This window comes from Micropterus salmoides, unplaced genomic scaffold, assembly GCF_014851395.1.
Source record: "Micropterus salmoides isolate LMB-PRFRI ecotype aquatic unplaced genomic scaffold, ASM1485139v1 Ms_hic_scaffold_22, whole genome shotgun sequence".
Lineage (NCBI taxonomy): Eukaryota > Metazoa > Chordata > Actinopteri > Centrarchiformes > Centrarchidae > Micropterus > Micropterus salmoides.
Window position 1 is genome coordinate 12,683,263 of NW_024041373.1, and position 18,898 is coordinate 12,702,160.

The 18,898-nt window shown below is 39.6% G+C and overlaps 1 protein-coding gene across 1 annotated transcript in view; it reads right to left on the reverse strand.

Moving 5' to 3' along the window:
* The window catches only part of LOC119917672 (collagen alpha-1(XIX) chain), a 99,122-nt gene that overhangs the window by 57,368 nt on the left and 22,856 nt on the right, over positions 1 to 18,898 (reverse strand). The window contains exons 12-16 of the mRNA XM_038738094.1: positions 11,539 to 11,592; positions 9,701 to 9,736; positions 6,670 to 6,699; positions 6,532 to 6,558; positions 5,940 to 5,993 (exon numbers count right to left, since the gene is read on the reverse strand). Of these exons, the coding sequence (XP_038594022.1) occupies positions 5,940 to 5,993; positions 6,532 to 6,558; positions 6,670 to 6,699; positions 9,701 to 9,736; positions 11,539 to 11,592 (201 nt within the window). The remainder of the gene's footprint in view (positions 1 to 5,939; positions 5,994 to 6,531; positions 6,559 to 6,669; positions 6,700 to 9,700; positions 9,737 to 11,538; positions 11,593 to 18,898) is intronic.

Below are 18,898 nucleotides of genomic sequence, written 5' to 3' on the forward strand. Positions count from 1 at the left end.
TATTTTTTTTAAATGTACCACAAAATGACTGAAGATGTGCAAAATGTGTCAAGATGATCCATTCCTGTTGGAAAAAGTAGTCTCAGTTAAATTAACAGAACATTTGCCTTTAGCCATGATTTATAATTTCTTTATCTTCACTGTAAATGTGAATATATTACAGTAAGATATCAAAGCATATTAAACAGATCAGTGGCATACCAGATCAAAACCGACTCAAGGCCGTTCAAAAAACAGCAAAACATCACACAAAGCCAACAAAAAATGTGAATCTTTACTATAGCTTTGTACAGAACTGGACAACAAAAGGCATGGCTTCAATCAAATAGCTGCTGTAATTTCATGCATTTACTCTATCACCCAAATCAGCGGCAGCCTCCCATGGAGAACTTCTGGCAGGAAGGCTGGTATTCTCACCAGGGACTCGTTACTTAATAATCTCGCCCTGCAGGTGCTCTGGTAGAGGTCAACAGTCTGTTACAGTTGCATCGCTGTTCATGTCTGCCTCCACCTATGGAGCAGGAAACCGCTGCCAAATGTTCCAGTCACCACAAACCGAACCATAACTCCTTCCCTATCACTGTCACTGCCTGCTTTGGTCTCTGCAGACACACAGACTGATCCAAATGAACCTGAGCCAAGTCCATCAGATATAATATGAATATTATATATACTGTGGTGGCCCAATTATCTCAAAACAACATTTGCTCGGCCCTGTAGAGGAGAGGCATCTAAATTCCAGTTACAGCATGCATTGGGCTTTCAGAGAGCGGCATTACTTTTTCAAACCAAATTAGGTTAAATGACAAAAGCTATTAAGTATGCGACGAGGATACATAGATTTAGTTTTAAAGTAGATGAATGTTATTGTATCTAATCTGACACTAATGTTTTGACCTCGTTGTACCTGCCTTATGCCATCCAATAGAGAGTCGCAGTAAGATATTGGTGCCCTGTTAAAACGATTCCTTGCTCCATGGAAAAATTGCACACACACATACTTTCATATTTACACATGGTCCAGTCAAGCACAAGCATCATGTGTCTTGTGCTGGGAGAAAACGACCAACACTTTGGTAAAAGAGAAAATAACATAAGTGCAAGATTGTATAGTTGTTCCCTGGTCTGGGAGAAAACATTTGACCTCTAGTTTAGCATTCGGTGGAAAGACAACCTTTGAGGCATATGTTAGCATGAGGGTGAAGAAGGGAAATATGGAGAAAATATGTCTGTTCCTTTTGTCGGGACTTATAGACAGCTGTCTCAGTCATTCAGCACAGGGCTTGAATGGAAAATGTAAACACCACTATCACTCCCAAAAGACAGCAATTACCTCCCTCTTCTTTGGAAATGTGGACCAGTCCAGTTGCCAAACACAGACAAGACAGATGATCTTTTCTACTGTTTTGACAGATTATATCCATGCCACTTTAAAGTGCCCAGGCAGCTGTTGTAGACGTTAGTTACATTGTTTAAAAGTTTTGACACAAGTGAAAACTGAAAGTGTGTCTGTGGTACAATTACTGACATGCATTGATCCGGGACTGTGCAATCACATGATCCGAAGTGCTGACAGCTGACGAGTGTGACAGTAGTTGAAGTTTTGAGATACGCAATCACAACTTAAATAAAATCTCTCCCATGTAACTGGAGGGGAATTTACTGAGAAACTGTCTTCCCATCCACAACCAACAAGAGAACATAACACATTTACACCAATGTTGTTCCTTGTTTTCCTTCAACTTCCGGCATAAGGATCATATGTCTGAGAAGTCTCATAACTTTACTCATATATAATTGTATGAAAAGTACACATATATAAGGCTTCATGCTGCTGCTTGTCTAAGATAAATAGATAGATAATTCTTGATTTGTCAGACACTGTAAATAGTGAACACAATGGGTCTACTGTATTAGGCTGAGAGGGGAAGCTGATTCAGTGTAGAAGGAATAACCTATTAATAAAATCAAAGTCCTGCCATATCTTAGAGCTCCAGTCTGTAATGTTTCTCCAATAGCCATCAATAGTCTGGGTGGATTCTTTTATCTGTGGTTTTATGTTGAGAAAATGATTCCTACAAGATTAAAAGTCTCTCGTTTAATGTCTTTTTCCATCCACTAGGTCATCTTGTGTGACCTGGCTATCAACGGTCTCCAGGCCTTTTCACCTTCATTGCAACTTTTGTCCTCTCTTATCTCCATGACATATGAGGCAGGCATCTCATGTGGCATCATGTCATCCACCCACATCCCCAGCTGAGAGAGACACTAGAGACAACCTGAAGGGAGTCAATTGAGAATGTCACATCTTACCTGATGGTAAATTCTTTGTAGCATCAAAGATTACAAAGCTCTCTTCACCTCATGCACAATAAAAGACACCTGCATGCTTACTTCTGCAGATGCATCTGACCAGCTACCAATCCATATAACTTGCCAACTGTGCCAACTACTTGCTTTTCTAAGCAAAATAACTAAATAAAACAACCAACTAACTAGATTTAAATAAATAAAAGAATAAATCAGTAAGAGGATCTACACTGCATAATTCATTTGAAGAGAACACATCCGTAGACAGAGCAGTTGCACTGTTCTGCTTCCTCTAGGGCTTGCTGGAATTTCATCATCTCTGCACTAGTACAGCTACATGTAATAAGAACAAACACTGTGCAGCACATCTGTCAGATGTACATTTTCCCAAGCGGGACTCAAGGAGTCCCTGACACAGTAGAGGTCCTCAACTGATTAAAGGGGATTTCAAATGCTTTGCATTTGCATTATTTGCATTCTGCAAAATGTATCAAAGAAAATAGTGCATCATTTATCAATCTATGTGTAGAGAAAATCTATCTATTTATAATGATTTTAAAATGGCCCAAATGCATTTAATTGGAACAAATGCCAGTCCATTATGTATGACAACATCACACAGCTTCCATAGAAAAGTAAGGTAATCAACATGACATTTGTCAGTGACTTATATTTAGCAAGGACTTATTTTTCTATACAGGTACATTTATACAGCTAATAAAGCTTAATGTGGTGGATTAAAACTCCAAGACCCACCTTGTAATGGGGGATTTCTTAAGGTGATTATTTATTAATCCACAGAAGCCTACTACTATAGAAGAGATGAACCTATGTCTGCACTGAACCCACTCACAGCCCTTAGCCACCTACCAAAACAGAGAATGCTGGGAAGACTCGGCATGACATTAATAAACCAAGCTTGCCGCTGTGTTTCTGTATATTTTGGCATTAAGTAAGCAGTGTGTAGGTTTTCAGTATTATTTGAAGCATGCAAAATGATGTCATTTGGTACTTTTGCGACGCTTTCTGCCTCCAAATTCCACATCACGTTTGTATGCACACAACTTTATTATATAGTCCCTCATACTTGTAGATGGGTGTCAGGCAGACACTGCATGCTGTATGAGCACACCTAACTCCTGGCTTACAAATGACTACAACAATTCCAAGGTTGTTCCCTTCAGCCTGCATGTCTTTTGCCTCCTCGACCTGTGTGGGACAGGGCCGGTCTACAATGACAACTCAAGGCTTAGCGCATTATTGCAGCGCCTGATGAAAATTTTAGCACACCACAGCGAGAGGGACACATCCTTTTTACTGGTGCTCCCAATCTTTTTTTTTTAATGTGCTGTACCATGCCACTGAATCCCAAAGTCCTACTCTTTGCCTGCCATTCTGTGTCAATGCCATCCATAATAGATAAAACCAAGCCATTCACATTACTATTAATGGCAATGTGTAATGTGGGGGCAATACATTGTCATAAATTCCTAGCCCCCTTACCTCTACCCTGACAAACTAGAACTAGCCATCCATCAAGTTAATAACATAAAATCAAGATTCTGTGAATGTTAGACATGGGGTCACAGGAGAGGTTGGTGACTGCCCTTGATATCATCTCTTGCATATGTTGCTTTAAGCTTCAGAGAAGGATCAGAGCAAATGGCATCATTCCTCTCCCCACTACAATGCCCTTCACATCTCCTTGAAGTAAATCTAAATAGCTTAGAGTGGTCATCTTTTCCTCAAGAATAAATTGAAGTAGACAGTGTGAAGGATGGCCTGGCTTGAATCTAAGGCCTTATGAAAGCTTTCCACTTCCGGCTATCGTATGAAGGTTGTAGAGTGGTCAGTCTATGTCAAGATGTTCTACATCATTTGTAAAGCAGCCATGGCTTTTAGTGAAACCAGTAAGTTGCAAGCATGGACAAGAGTTGCTAATTGGGTGAGAGTCTCTAGCTGTATCAGCTGGCCACTAGCGAGCCCCTGATAATGATACATGTCCACCTTCTTAAAATAGGCTGTCAAACTGCAGAAACACAGGTTGGTCAACAGCCTCGAGGAAACATGTGACTCCTCGAGCTAAGAATAAGCAGAAACCTTAGCACATTAACAGTCAGCCAGTCATCAAAGACAGAGTATTAATAGATCAGAACTGTGTCTTCAGCAACAACAACAGCAGACAGTCTGAAATGACCAGTTCAAAGCCCTATGGCGGTTTTACCTACAAAATCTTCAAAGAAATGACAACTGCAAGAAATATTACGGGTATATAGGAAACCAAGAACCCACAACATCAAACGCAGAGTGACTTTCTATTTCCTCAAAACCAATTATGATTGAAAGATCCATCATCAAACTGTATTCCAGAAGAAAGGTGCACAGCATAATTGATTTCTCTGACACGCCGTCCCTCTTTAAGTCGGGTTAGGTATAAAATAACACCTAACTAATGAGGTAGAGAGACAACAGCATCAAAAAAGCATCTGCACCAGCCTCTGAGCTCACTTTTGTTGACCGCGAATACTTTAGCTGAAAATAGAGTCGGTTACTTCATGCATTGTGGGAAATGATCCATTGAGAAATACAACCGATGATAGGTCATAAATTGTTAATGTTATTGGAACAAGTTTTGAGTTTGAATGTATTCACACACAGAACGGTGGAATTCTTGAGATACTTGTGTCCAGATGTCAGGAGTATTGTGCATCATCTTGGCTCTTGCTTAATCTGAAAAGAACATTTGCCTGACCTACTTATGGGTGCTCTACAGCTCAACCTGCTATATATTTTATATTTTGCTGCAGAGGAGCCAAATGTTTTCCTGCTGTTTTATGACCATTCTCTGTCTGACAAACAGGCATACTCAAGTCGTCAGAACAGCCTATTTTTGATCACGGTGTCACAGGCAAAGGTATTCACACCAAGACAATTAAAAAGGACACTCTCTCCACCTGTCCTTGAAGACTGCCGTTCAGCTGTGATGTCAAGGAACAATAACATTCTTGCTGTGTGGCAATCTTCAGCTAATGCCAGAACACCACACATGGATTGAAAGTACTTAACCTCTGAATAATGGCATTTGTTCCCACAAAAACGGTGAGTTTTTATTTTACAAAGCTTTGAAAAGCAGTTGTCCTGAATTAACAATGTTGCAGTACTATAAACGCATACTTCTGATTTAGACATTACATTACTGACACATGTATTCCTAACCACAGTTATTACAATCAGAGGTGGCAAATAAATAAATGTGGTGTAATGTTTCACTTGATCCAGTCATGGACATTGTCTAAATCCTAAATCAAGCTGGCCTCTTAGGAAACTGAATACAGTCCACCACATTCACCCAGTGAGACTTAACCATGTGTGCTGCCAGTCATACTGTGAGTGTGTGTGACCCCTTGACCATGAAGCCCATTCATTAATTGTCATACAACAAGCCCACGCCTCCCCTTCTCTCTTTGCAGGCCCGGCGCAGTCCCTTTGCAACAGATCGTCTTCGCCTACCCCAAAAAAACAACAACAGCCACTCAGCTGCTGTTTGGCCTTTCCCCAGACCAGGTCCTCTCAGTCAATACACCCACTAGCCAGGCCACACAACTGGTGTACTGCTTCTGTTTACTCACCCTTTTGCCCTCTTTGCCTGGTTCCCCTGGCTGACCTGGCACCCCAGCCATTCCCTGGGGAAAGGACATGTATCATATAGTGAATTGGGTGCTACATTCGTTTGGCATTGCAGGGAGAGATTATGGCTTGCTTCTTGTAAAGACTGATGCAGACAGATGTTTGTGCCACATGTTCTCATGGAACCAGTGGATAACTAGCGGGCTTATTTGCAGTGATAGCAAAGACAGCATTAGCTTGGTTAAAATTGCTTGAATAGATAGAAGTGAGCACGTTCAGCTATAGTTTCCATTCTTAATCATGAACAGTTTCTAGGTGACGCCTCCACAACCCCCTAATAGGCAATTTGCAGCCTCGGTTGATCAGAGATTCATCCCTTTATTCTACACAGAATCTCCGTAAGGAACTATTAGCAAGTTAATCAAGTAATATGCTGTGTCATGATTTTGTTTTGAAGTTCTTGTGCAAGGATATGCTTATGGGTCTTCAATAATCGCTTGTTGATCCTAGTAGTTGTGCTTGATTGCCTGAGTATATATGTGCACTTTATCCAACAAGAAAAACTCTACTTAAATGTGATGATTTATTTGTTACCTTGTCTCCTTTGTCACCGCGAGGGCCCTGAATGTGGCAAATAAAGATTTATGTTTACAAGAAAACAAAAGCACAAACTAAAGAATACAGAATGCTGAGATATTTTCAGAGAAAACAATATTAAATTAATACAAGTACCTGATCTCCTTTGAGACATTCTTTGTCAGCCTAGGAAATAAACAAAAACAAAAACAGTCTGTCAATATGAAAACACAAATCACATGATTCATATATGACATAACGATACATGTTTGCCAGTTATGGGCAAGCGACACAATTGGCAATGAGGTAGTTATCCTGACCCGAAGAGAAGAGTTAGGGCATGAGTATTACAACTCCCCAGTAACCCTGCTGGCCACTGTCAGGAAAGGGCAGACGTATATATGCAGGCGTCTAACCACCAGGCCACAGAATGGACACAAGGCCACATACATCATCTCAGTTTTCAAATACAAGCCAAATAATTGGTGTCCTCTTTCAATTGGCATCCAAAAGTCAAACACTGTTGACTTTTCTTGGAACAGCTGCAGAAATGGACATTCACTCACGACATATGTCTTCCACATTACAGTTTTTCTCACTCACTTTGGTACATTTCTCAAATCATCCCTAACATTTGCAAAACAGTAAATGCATTTCTCCAAAAATATCGAACAAACAGCGCAACACAGCAGATTACCTGCAAAAGCCCATAACTTGCTCAAAATCATCGGTCTCTCAAAAGCAAAATCTCTCAAAAGTACATGTCATTGAAAATGTCAGTGCCATCAAAATGACAAGTCCTTGTGTCATTGTTTACGAACAAGATAGTCAAAATGTTTAGCCATGTTATCAATATAACAGTGTACTCTGTAAGAGTTTTCTAATGTAAACTATGGCTAAGGTTTTGATGACAATATGTCAATATGTCATCTCACTTTATTATATGTTATACATTGCAAGAGACTGGACAGGATTCACAGTTAAATTTTTACTGTCCGTACTATAATTTGTTGACGGACCATGTCATTGTGATACAGAAAAGAAAAAGGAAGGACTGTTTTACAGCACGGCATTGCACAACTGAAGAAATGATAAAATTATAAATGTAAACATGTGAAACACTCCTTAGGTTGATGTGGATATCTTCATCAATTATAGACATGTATCAAAAATATGATTGACAGATATAGACAATCTCTCTCTGTCTCTCTCTCTCCCTCTCTCTCTCTATATAATCGCACAAACACATATAAGTATATAAATTACATCTACTGTTGTATATTATATAGACTGCACTATTAACTGCTCACTGTGTATTGTTACTGTTCACAGCGTATGGTATTCTGTGTATCGGGTGAATGGTCTGAGGGCTGTGTTGCAACTGTTATTGTATGTTGTGATTTGTTGTTGTCTACTCTTATTTTGTCTATGCACCATAGTCTGTACCAAAGAACATTTTGTTCAGCTGTATACTTGAATGCGAAGAATGACAATAAAGTGTGACTTTATTTAACTTTGATTTTGACAACTTGTTCAGCCATTTTGCATGTAGTGACATAAGCAACGAACTATTGCCTAGATGTTTTGGGGGTTAAGACTGTTCAACAGAGAACTGGTATAATGCATTGTGATCAGCATGACATAACCAATCGATAATGTAGGAAACAGCAGACAATTGTACATAATCATTTGCATCAATGTGTCAAAGCATTTGCAATTTGTTCAAAACAATGAGAAATTGCTTTTATGATGTGCACAAGTGACGAGATGATGTGGGGGATGAACACGCAGTTTTGAGAACTTCAGATCTGAGAAATGTACTAAAGCAACTGAGAAAAACTGTAATAAGAAGCCTGATGCGAAGAACAAACAACAAAAGAAAAAAAAACTATTTAACAAGGAGGCTGACAACCGTAATATATCTGCAGCTATATCTATAAAGAAGACTGACAGCTCTGACCTGTGACACCCTAAATAAAACATGCCTCAGTCTCCCTGCAGTGATTTTGCTAATAAATAAATAATTCATGTACAACTGCACATGTTTCGTTGGCGTGTGAGCACAGAGTTTTGACCTTGAGTACAAAACAATACAATGCAAATCCACTCCCGACAAGTCGACACTACTTTAATAACTTCCTCCCAACATCTTCTGCCAACCAATTTACTGGCATGATGTGAAGTAGTTTGGTAAAACCGGGTTTGCTAGTCAGGGAAAGATTGTTATTTTGCTTGTCTTTATAAATGTAAAATTAACATCAGAGAATAGCTAATGGAAGGCGGCAGTGTTCCGTGGGTATCGTAGGCACTTTGGTGACATAAAAGGGACAAGCCAGAAGCAGCGGGACACAGTTTTTGTATCACTCCAGTGCTGATTAAAACTGGCAGGCTGATCCCCTCATGATGTGTACATAATTAGCTAACCACCCGCAGTATGCCTTTAATATCCAGTAGCCGTCAACTCTCCGGCTACAATGCGTTGAGATTATGCGTGTTTGCATCTGTGCTCACACATTGACTCTATGTGTTGATAGGTGACTATGCAAGAATCTGCAAGTACATATATCTGCTGTCTGCTAACATAATGTACCTTCAGTTTGCATGTGTGCACTGGAACCAGTACATTCCTGGGTTATGTTGTCTGTCCTCTGGATTTTCCAGGACCCCGGAAAAAACCCCCACTAGTACCAGCAGTCCAATTATAAGATCAAAATAAATAAAGCGTGGTGTAGTTCTTCCCGGGTGTCAGTAAATAAAAAGTCTTTAGGGACAGCCACCAAACCGATAAGTGCTTGGCTCACCCATGTAGGATACAGCCAGCGACTACCTGTCAACATCCATCCCCACCGCGAGACTTGGAGCTCCATTCTTCTCTGCCTGGCTGCTCATCCCTGTCCTTTTTGGCCCATGTGAGGATGCCCACTGAGCCCCGTCAATCTGCTCCTTGTTTGACCCATTCCCAGACGATGGTAATGTGACACAGAGACTGCTCACCTGAGTGCCTCACTTTCCATCTCTTTGGGTTAGATGCTTCAACACTGTGTGCAGCGCCTGGTCAGCCAAAAGGCTGTGATATTTATAATGCTCAGACCAGCCATTTCAGTTCACACAAGTGTGAGCACATTTCTGGCTCTTTTAAATGTCCTTACATATCCAGCTAGCATAGTGATGATGTAAATTAACTTACAGGCAGCCCTGCAGCTCCAGGCAGTCCCACATTGCCCTGTGAAGGAAGATAATAATTAGTGAAAACTTCTAAAACTACAGTCAATAACATCTCTAACTGGAAATGGCCAAGGCTAAATCAATACAGTATACAGTATTTTTGACTTTTAAACATCTAGTCTAAAGGCCAGACATCATGTTTGTGATAAAAACTGAAGGTCAGGTAAAAAAAAAAGATTTATTATGCATAGAAGTAATATTTTAACATATGCACTATAGAATGCTGTTAAATAGTATTTACAGTATGTCTTTAAATTAAGCCTGTCTGATGACTTTCACACTGTCAGACAACTGGCAGGTGGGCTGGTGCTATGACAGGCCTTAAAATAAACACAGCCGTACTATATCATGTAAAAGCTTTGCAGTATTAACAATGGACAGGTATGATAACATTGTTTGGTGACTGTGACATACAGGCAGTCATGAAAAGTCATATAAGGAAAGAAGTAGATGTCTTTTGACGCCAGCCTAACCCAATGTAAGCAATGATCTCACATGCTTTTTACGTCCTCTCTTGTTTTTTGTCTTTTCAGATAAAACTCATGTCTCACTGTCCAATATTTCTGCAGGTCTCTAGCCCTTCCCTCCCCCAATCTCAACAGTACTTTACAGTTGAGAATCAGTGGACTTTACAACTGGAAAACCCTTTTATCAGATGTGGATGAAAGAGGGAAAAAAGGTGCATGTAGTTCATATCCATTTTGTTGTCTAAATGAATGTCACAGCTAAAATATGCCTGCTATGGGATATTCAGGGGACTCATTACTTTATGCTTCCAAATCTGCCTCCCTCTGTCAGTTTCAATACAAACAAACGTTTTCTCCACCCCCACCCTCCCATCCGGAAAATAGGATAAAATACACTGTGATTCTCTGTTGTCTTCACGGAAACACACAGACCTCATTATAACTTCAAGGCTGGCAGACAGAGCATTGCACCTACAATTATGTGGTGAGTTCTTCCAAAAGACAACAACAACAAAAAAAAGCCCCTATACGGGAGGAAAAATAAAAGAGCGGGAGATATGGCAACTAATTACAGGAAAAACATTTCATCTCATACATGGAAAATAATCCCACTGTGGGATGAAAAGAAAAGAAAACTTTAAAAAGACCAATATTTTCTGCATTGCAACAAGAGTTAATCTAATTCATGTCAGTGATGTCAGTGAACAGACTATAAAAGGGGATGCAGATAAGAACAAGGTTTTGCACCAAACTCCTCTGCAGCACTTAAATCCTAGGCTTATGAAATCAGTCAGAGCCTAGTGTACAAGACATAACTGCATAACTGCTGGATTGCTAATATTTGAGACCAAATGAAATGTCAAATACATTCTAAGTCAAGAGTCCCCAAACGAGAAGGCAATAGTATGCAATGCACATTTTCACTGTAGGCTTTAGTCCCATAAAAAAAACTGTTTAGAGAGGGCATGATAAGAGGATTTTGTTGGGTATGTCCATTACAAACAGCTATCCCTATGAATATACAAATATTCTGCAAATATCAAGAGTGGAACATTTTCTCTCAGCCAGGATAAAAGCTACTCTATATGACCATCAATAAGGTCTTTCTAAGTTATGATAGCAATAACAGTATTCTTTAGCTGGCCATGTTTGGAGTAGCAATCACAACAGCACTTCAAACAGATGGGCAAACACATTATTGAGACTGGGATTACAGCTCATGAAAGTCAAGCAGATTCCCTGAAGTATCTATTTTCATTTAAAATAGAAAAAAAAAGAAAACAATTGCAATGATAATTTTGTCCAGGCCAGTATGTATGGCAGACTCACTCACTTTGTTTCCTTTGGGACCAACTGGACCAACTGGCCCTGGGTCTCCTTTCAGACCCTGAGAACAGAAATATACGATATATTGCAGTATATTTCTTTTCAGTGATAAAGACAGATTAAAACATGTGTTACTGTATGTCAGTATGTTGACACTCAGTCGACAAGTATCTCATGCAGGTGTGAGCTTCTCATGCCTGTCACAACCAGTCAATGAGAGAAAGTGCAGATAATGTCAATCATTAGACACAGCACGTACCAAAATGTGGCTGAGAGATTTACAATCAGCTGGATACACAGTGTCTACCCCCAAACCCCTTCTCTGTTTTCCCTCGGTGCACTTAGATTTAGCAAGGACTGACTGTCATTGCTTTTACACCTTGAAGCCGAAGACCTAGGGGTGGGATTGAACTACGTAAGCTCGGGGCAAAGTCGAGCACAGTGGTGAAATGTGAAAGAAGAAGGACAGCCGAGATAAAGAGTGATAGCTGATGAATGAGGCTTGACACATATTGACAGGCTAAATTTGCAGCAAGCCTTGTTAGGTGTGACACATTTGGGCCAGTAGCAGCAACTCTTTGAAATAGGTTAGGGAGGGGGAACAGGAAAGATGGGGAGTGTGAACGGTCTGTAAAATGACTCAGAAATACAATAATTTGTCATGGTTAAATTTAGAGTTAGAAAGGCTATTAATAGTGAATTATATATCTGCAGAAGATGATTACCTACCTTTATCACATTAAGTCTGGCTCCACCAGAGACGTGACTAATTCATTGCATATTCCCTGCAAGCCTCATACTTAACACTACCATTCAGAAAACAGAGTATATACTGGTGGTAAATAATTTCCCCTATGGTAACGCCAGCTAATGTAGCTTGTCTATAAGTTGCACTTACAGTGACATGATTTTATCAGATTATATCACTTTATGTGGCCCCTCAGCCCACGCACACTGTCTCATAGCTCTACGTGAGGGCCCAATTCTTTATTTAAATCGACAGCCTAACCACTTTACTGGGGCAATGTGACACAAGGGGATCCAGAAGCAGCTATTACCACAGCTGTGGCAGAAACGAGGGAGCATCAGAGTACAAGGCTCCTCGAGGACGTAAACAACTTCAGGTTCTGTCGATTACGGAAGTGTATTTGATTAATCTTGTAAGAAATTTGGCACCATTTACGTAATGAGGACATTTTGTCTCATTGTAATATAAACAGGTCTTCTTGTTGGGATCCTTCACAGTCATTATGTGTTTTTTTAGACCACTATGCTGACATTTGCTTCCATTCACAGCTTTGTGTTTGTGAGTTAAGGGCAAATTTAAACAAATTTCTAAACCCACATTACAGCACACTAATGTCACACTGAAAAAATCGTTTAACTCTGAATTTAATCACACATCACTTTGCAGCCCTCTAATACAAAGTCATGAGAACCTTATATGAAAACACAGTATATTTAAATATAATATATATAGTTGCATATTTTATGACATGCTTTCTAATTTGTTTCACTCCATTAATATTGTGTTGTTGCTGTGGCAACAGGCAGCACATGTAGATGCAGCAGCCGGTAGCTCCTTCAAACTTCGCTACACTACACTTTGTTTTTCATCTGTTTTTTTCCGGCTTTATTGCCGAAACACATATTACTTATGACAGGCTGCTGAAAAGGAAGACAGGGTTTTTGGATTAAAGAGGACTGGACCACGATCCACCAGCCAGATCAAGCGAACCAGGCACCACGGCGGGTGTGGTGATTGCTCAGAGGAGAAGAACGAGAGCCGGGATAGGTGCCATGTTGGTCCAGCTTTGACTTTAAGCAGCTACTAAAGGTCCAGTCTGGACAAAATGGGACACAGGTTGGCCAATCAACGGAGATCAGAGACTATCATGACTCGTGCCCACATCTTTACAGAGATCTGCCCCATCAACAACCCTGGATCAAGCACTCGGCGGGCGGGCGGACCGTGTTCCGAGCTGTCAGCACAAAACTCAGCCAAAATGTGTAACTTACATGATGATGCTTGGTGCTCCAACACAGTGACGATGGAATCTGTTTCCTAAATGTCAGACTTCGGTGTGAAGATGAAACCATATTATCATCTTGTTGCTGCTGTTTACATACACCCCAGACGCAAATTCAAAAAATGCACTGCAGAAGGTTCTGTGTGTCCACGTGTCTGTATATAGCCTTTGTATATAAATAACATTACATTTATTTATTTAGCTAACACTTTAATCTAAAGCAACTTACAATTGCTATACATGTCAGAGGTCGCACGCCTCTGGAGCAACTAGGGGTTAAGTGTCTTGCTCAGGGACACAATGGTGGATGGGTCACAGTGGGGGACTGAACCTAGATCTCTCACACCAAAGGCATAGTCTCACCCATTGCACCGTCACCACCACATAATACCACCCATTAACAGTATATAGACTATTGTTTTATTTTAATTAATTTAGTTACCATATTTTAATAAAGATTTAATTATCTGTTACCTTGAAGGGACTACAAAGGTGTGCTGTATCATGACAACGAAACAACCTTATAGCTTGTACCTTGTGTTATTTGAATTCATATGTTTGTAATTTATCTAAAATGGGGCTAGAGACACAGGAGGTTATGATTTTAATAAATTACCTGAACTTAAGTGTGCTGCAAAAAGCTAAACACTGGTTTTAAATCCTAAAACAACATGTTCTGTCTAGGACTGTCATATATAAATGAGAATTACTAAATATTACTATTACTATATAGGGTTTTGTTATAAGTCATAAATATTTAAGGTAATGTTTTACATCACTTTGCAAAATGAACCATACCCCAGCATCCTCTCCTGCAGACTACAGACACAAGACAATATGTTTACAGAAGAGTTGACAGGGAACTGCTATTATTCAAACTGAATAATGCAACTGGAATTGTGCAAGGTGGGGAGTTATTTTTCCCATGGCGCATGTTCATATCAGAAACCAAATTCAGGTCAGTCAGAAGCTCAGTCAATCAAAAAGTCACTCTCTCACCATATATTGTGCATTTTGCACCTTGTTTTACACTCCAGCTAAGCTTTGCAACTGTTGTGGCTAAAAAATTTTTCTGCTGGTAAATATTTTAATTACAGCTGTCAACAAAGCAGTTTTAGATAAAAGATTTGGAATTTATCAAGTTTGCACTCTCTCAACTGACTCACTTTCCCATGTGTGCTTGTGGTTGTTAATTTAGTAAGTAGTAGTGACAAAAAATACTTTGGCTGAGAAAAAGTATTCCAAAAAGGTTTTTTTGATAAAAAAAAAAAAAAACTTGGCTGTGGCGACTATTCAGATAATTCAGGACTGCAGTATTAAGTGACAGGAACTGTGGAACTGCATCTGGACTTGTCTGTAGTAATGTACATAATAACAACCAGTGCAAAAACTGAGCCCTTACTGGTTTTGGCTGAGGTTCTTGGCAGTCTTGCAAATTTTGAATTAAGGCATGTCAGGCCCACACAAAATGAAAATATACAATTAACCAGTTTTAGCTTTAATTGTCTCATTTTCCTACAGCCATTACTGTACACAAAGCTTTCTGAATTAATTTAGAGTTGGTGTTTGAATATGTTCTTTATATTTATGTATATGGGGAAACAATTACTGTTTTACTACTATGCTGTTTTAATCAACTTGCAATTATTTGTCCTCAAATAACTGAAAAGAGTTTCAGTTTATTCAACTTTCCCTTTCAGATGAGCAGAAATGTAAGATAATAAACAAATGCTGTATTTAATCAAACTGATCTATGGCAAGGTTTGTCCCAAAGCTGTGGGCAAAAATCTAGTTTCTTTTTGTTAAAACTTACTTGTTGTCACTGCTGCAGAAAAAAAAACAAACAACTGAATTGTGCAGTCAGCTGTTACCTGCCGATTTTATACACTTGTCACTGTGTAAAGTTGTGCCAGAACACTCTCTCAGCCTGTTTCACTCCCTTTTCCAAGCCTCCACCCACAGAGACTTTTACAACATTCATTCTAATGTTGTTCAAGTGAAATTAAGTGTTAGTGTTATAATATCAGTTAAAAACATTGCAAAACTAAATGTCAGTTGCAGTAGAAATAAGAGTAGAAAGGGAAAAGCATAATAGTGTGAAATGCCACTATGCCGCTGAAAACAATGTCATACTACTTACCTATGAAAGACTACATACAATGCATTGAGACTAGCATCCATGTATCCGCACATGCAATAGTTGCAAAGAATTCCTGGGAACCCATTTCTGTTCTGTCAAAAAACAAAAAGAAATACACTAGGCAATACTTTTTATATGCCAAAGGATAAAATAATCTTGGATAAAAAGAAAGGATTCATTGAAACCTACATGGCTACATGTAGATTTTAGCAAAGCAATAACTGAGATGTTTATCTAAACTACAGGGTTTTAAATAGTCTTAACTGACCAACAAGTAAATATTAAATTATGATGTATATTGATAATTGTCAAAAAGATCCCATCGCTCAGTAGAAAACATATAGTGACCCCTTAAGGGCAAAAGTGAACTTTTTTCTTTTTTTATTATTCTACTTTCCACACCATAGCCTTGTTAAGATGCTGCCCTTCGGCCTAATGGACTCAGTCGTGAGCCCACAGGCCCAATTCAGGTGCCCAGTGACATGGAGGGAGATGTAGACTAGAGGGGCTGGATATATTGTTAGCTTTTGTTGCAAGCTGAGGGCTTTGTTGCACTTACAGGGAAGGATGAAGGAGGGAGAAGGGGCTGGGAATAGGCTGGTGCTGACTGTGTGGTTGTCGTTCCTGCAGCACGAGGTCAGAACACTGTGGGGAGCTGTGTACACTTGCCTGCTAATTACACACACCACTGTGTCTCGTCACTCCTGTAGCGGTGGGGCCATAAGACAATCTGGCAACTCCCCAGCGCAAGACAACTAAAGCAAGCAAATAAACAGAGCCAGAGAAGCAGGGATGAACGGAGGCAATCTAATTAAGTTTACTTATACCTTTTACCAACCAGAGCAGCTGCAGGTCAGTGCCCTTGTCTGACAAGAGGTAGACTGATTGCAAGTTTTAGTTACTGTGCACAGTCACAAACTGGGTTTGGCCTATTGAGGAGAGGCTAAATTAAAATTGTAGATGTATTAAGTATTCAGAACATTCTGGTGGGGAAATGTTGTAATACTGAATGACAGGCCTTTAAAGTTCTGTGGAACAGGATCTCTAAGTAACATAGATATCTTGAGTGCCGGCCTACAAATGCCAGGGAGGTTACAGCAGGAAATGCCTTTTGTGACTTTCCATTTGCTCAGCGATACGCCACCACATACGGTGAGGTATAAGACTAATTACAATCACTGTCAGAAAAGATAGCTTATTCATATGTCTATTACACTCTATGAATAAATATAGTTAACTGAGGCAAACTAAACAAAGGGCTATCGTGTGAGGACATCAGAGTACACTGACAGAGATCTTCTACTGCAGGGGAGATCACTTTCCATCAGTGTTGCTTGACACCTTTTTCTGACACTTCAGTCTTTAACTGAACACCATGTATCCACAAATGTAACTTGGATAACACGGTGGTCACTCCTTCGGTTCCATAGGACGTGTATCTGCAAAATGATCCTAGATCACATGCTCATACATGGAATTCTAGCTTCTCAGGTGTCTACTCAGGCCTTAAATAACAAACTAGTTTTAAAAATGGAATATGAGCTAATTGCAGTAAAGGGACAGGTCAGGTAATAGAGCTGTAGTCACAGAAGATAGGTTAACTGAAATCACTAATGAAGTTTATTCGTGCAATGTAAAAGTTTTTTAATTTGTTTACAATCAAAGATAGTAACTTCTTCTATGCTGGAGCAGTACAACCACAATTTATTAGGGAAGTAAAGTTGAAGTATATGTTTTGATGCGTGATAATTAATTCACTCGCTGAGATTTTTCCTCAATATTAAAGCAAAATCAGCATACACACACACACACACACACACACACACACATACACAGTAGGCTATGTGCAGCTCTCACAGATTTTCAGACCATGCAATAGCCAAAAGGTCTTTGTGATATCTACATTACAGACTTAACACATCTGCAGTTGAGGTCTCTTAGAATAACTGTAGATGAGGTGAGGTTAGTGAAAGAGGCTCAACTTTATCCACTCACTTAAGGAGGCACTGGGGACACTGGTTTTAACCCATTGATTTATACTGCTTGAGGCTCACTGATGAGACATGGGGCCATGTTACATCATATCTTTTTTTCCAGTGTCCTGCCTTCATATAAATCTAAATCAAACACAAGGGGTTCAGTCAAGAGATCAAATAAATCACAGAAAAAAACACAACTGTGGACAAGATTAATGATGAACATCCCATCACAGCTTGATTTATGCCGTAATGACATGGGTAGAGAGACTGTGTTAGATCTTAAGATTTTCTTGGTTTTCACAGAATTTCCAGAAGGGTGCATACAAGGAAGATGTAATGTAGTGTATCAATGTGATAAATGAATGTTCTAGCCACTACGGGTAGAAATTACACATTCGGTTTAATCTCTTCACTTTAAGGCAGCTCCAGTAAATATTTTTATATTAAGAGTGGATCACATGACTACTTGTAAATGAAAGGAGAATATCACCCTACTTTGTAGTTCCCCTCCCCTCACCCTTGTAATGTTAGCAAACATGATAGAGCCGGTTTGAAGAATATCTTTCACTTTTGATTTAGCTACACTTAGGCTGTTTTTATGCTAATCTATGCTAAACACGTCTCAGAGCCACCCATTATTATCCATAATGGGTGAATGCAATGCTGGGCAAACAAGCCAGCTAGAAGCAATGCTTCAAAAATGTAGTCCCCATTTCTCAACTTTTTTTTGTTTCAAATCACTCAAGGAAGTAGGGCACAGTATAATAAATCCCTGGAGGGTACGCATGGTGAGCCATGTGTGTGTGACCAAAGAAAGCCCAACCACCCGTATGGGATGCACACAGATCCTGCTAGTCTTCCATGAAAACATATATGTGAAATTGATATTGGTCTGACTGTGGGTTTAAAAGTGTAATTCTTAAAATTGTTGGAGGGTTCCATTAACTGCACATAAATCAATTAATGTATGGATGAAAGAATATCTTCGATCGGTTGCAGGATAATGGTGAAAATGTTTCCATATTTCTAATCGCTAGCTGAATACTGACAAAAGAATGAGAAAGTCGTTTCTGGTTTCTGACTGAGCGCCACTAACGATGCCTCCCACACAGAGAGAGAGCAGAGGGGCGCAGGATGGCCTCTCAGCAGACTTTTGGTCCACTGCTGCCAATTTAGCAACTCACTACACCTTTCAGACACCCTGCTATATTCCAAAAG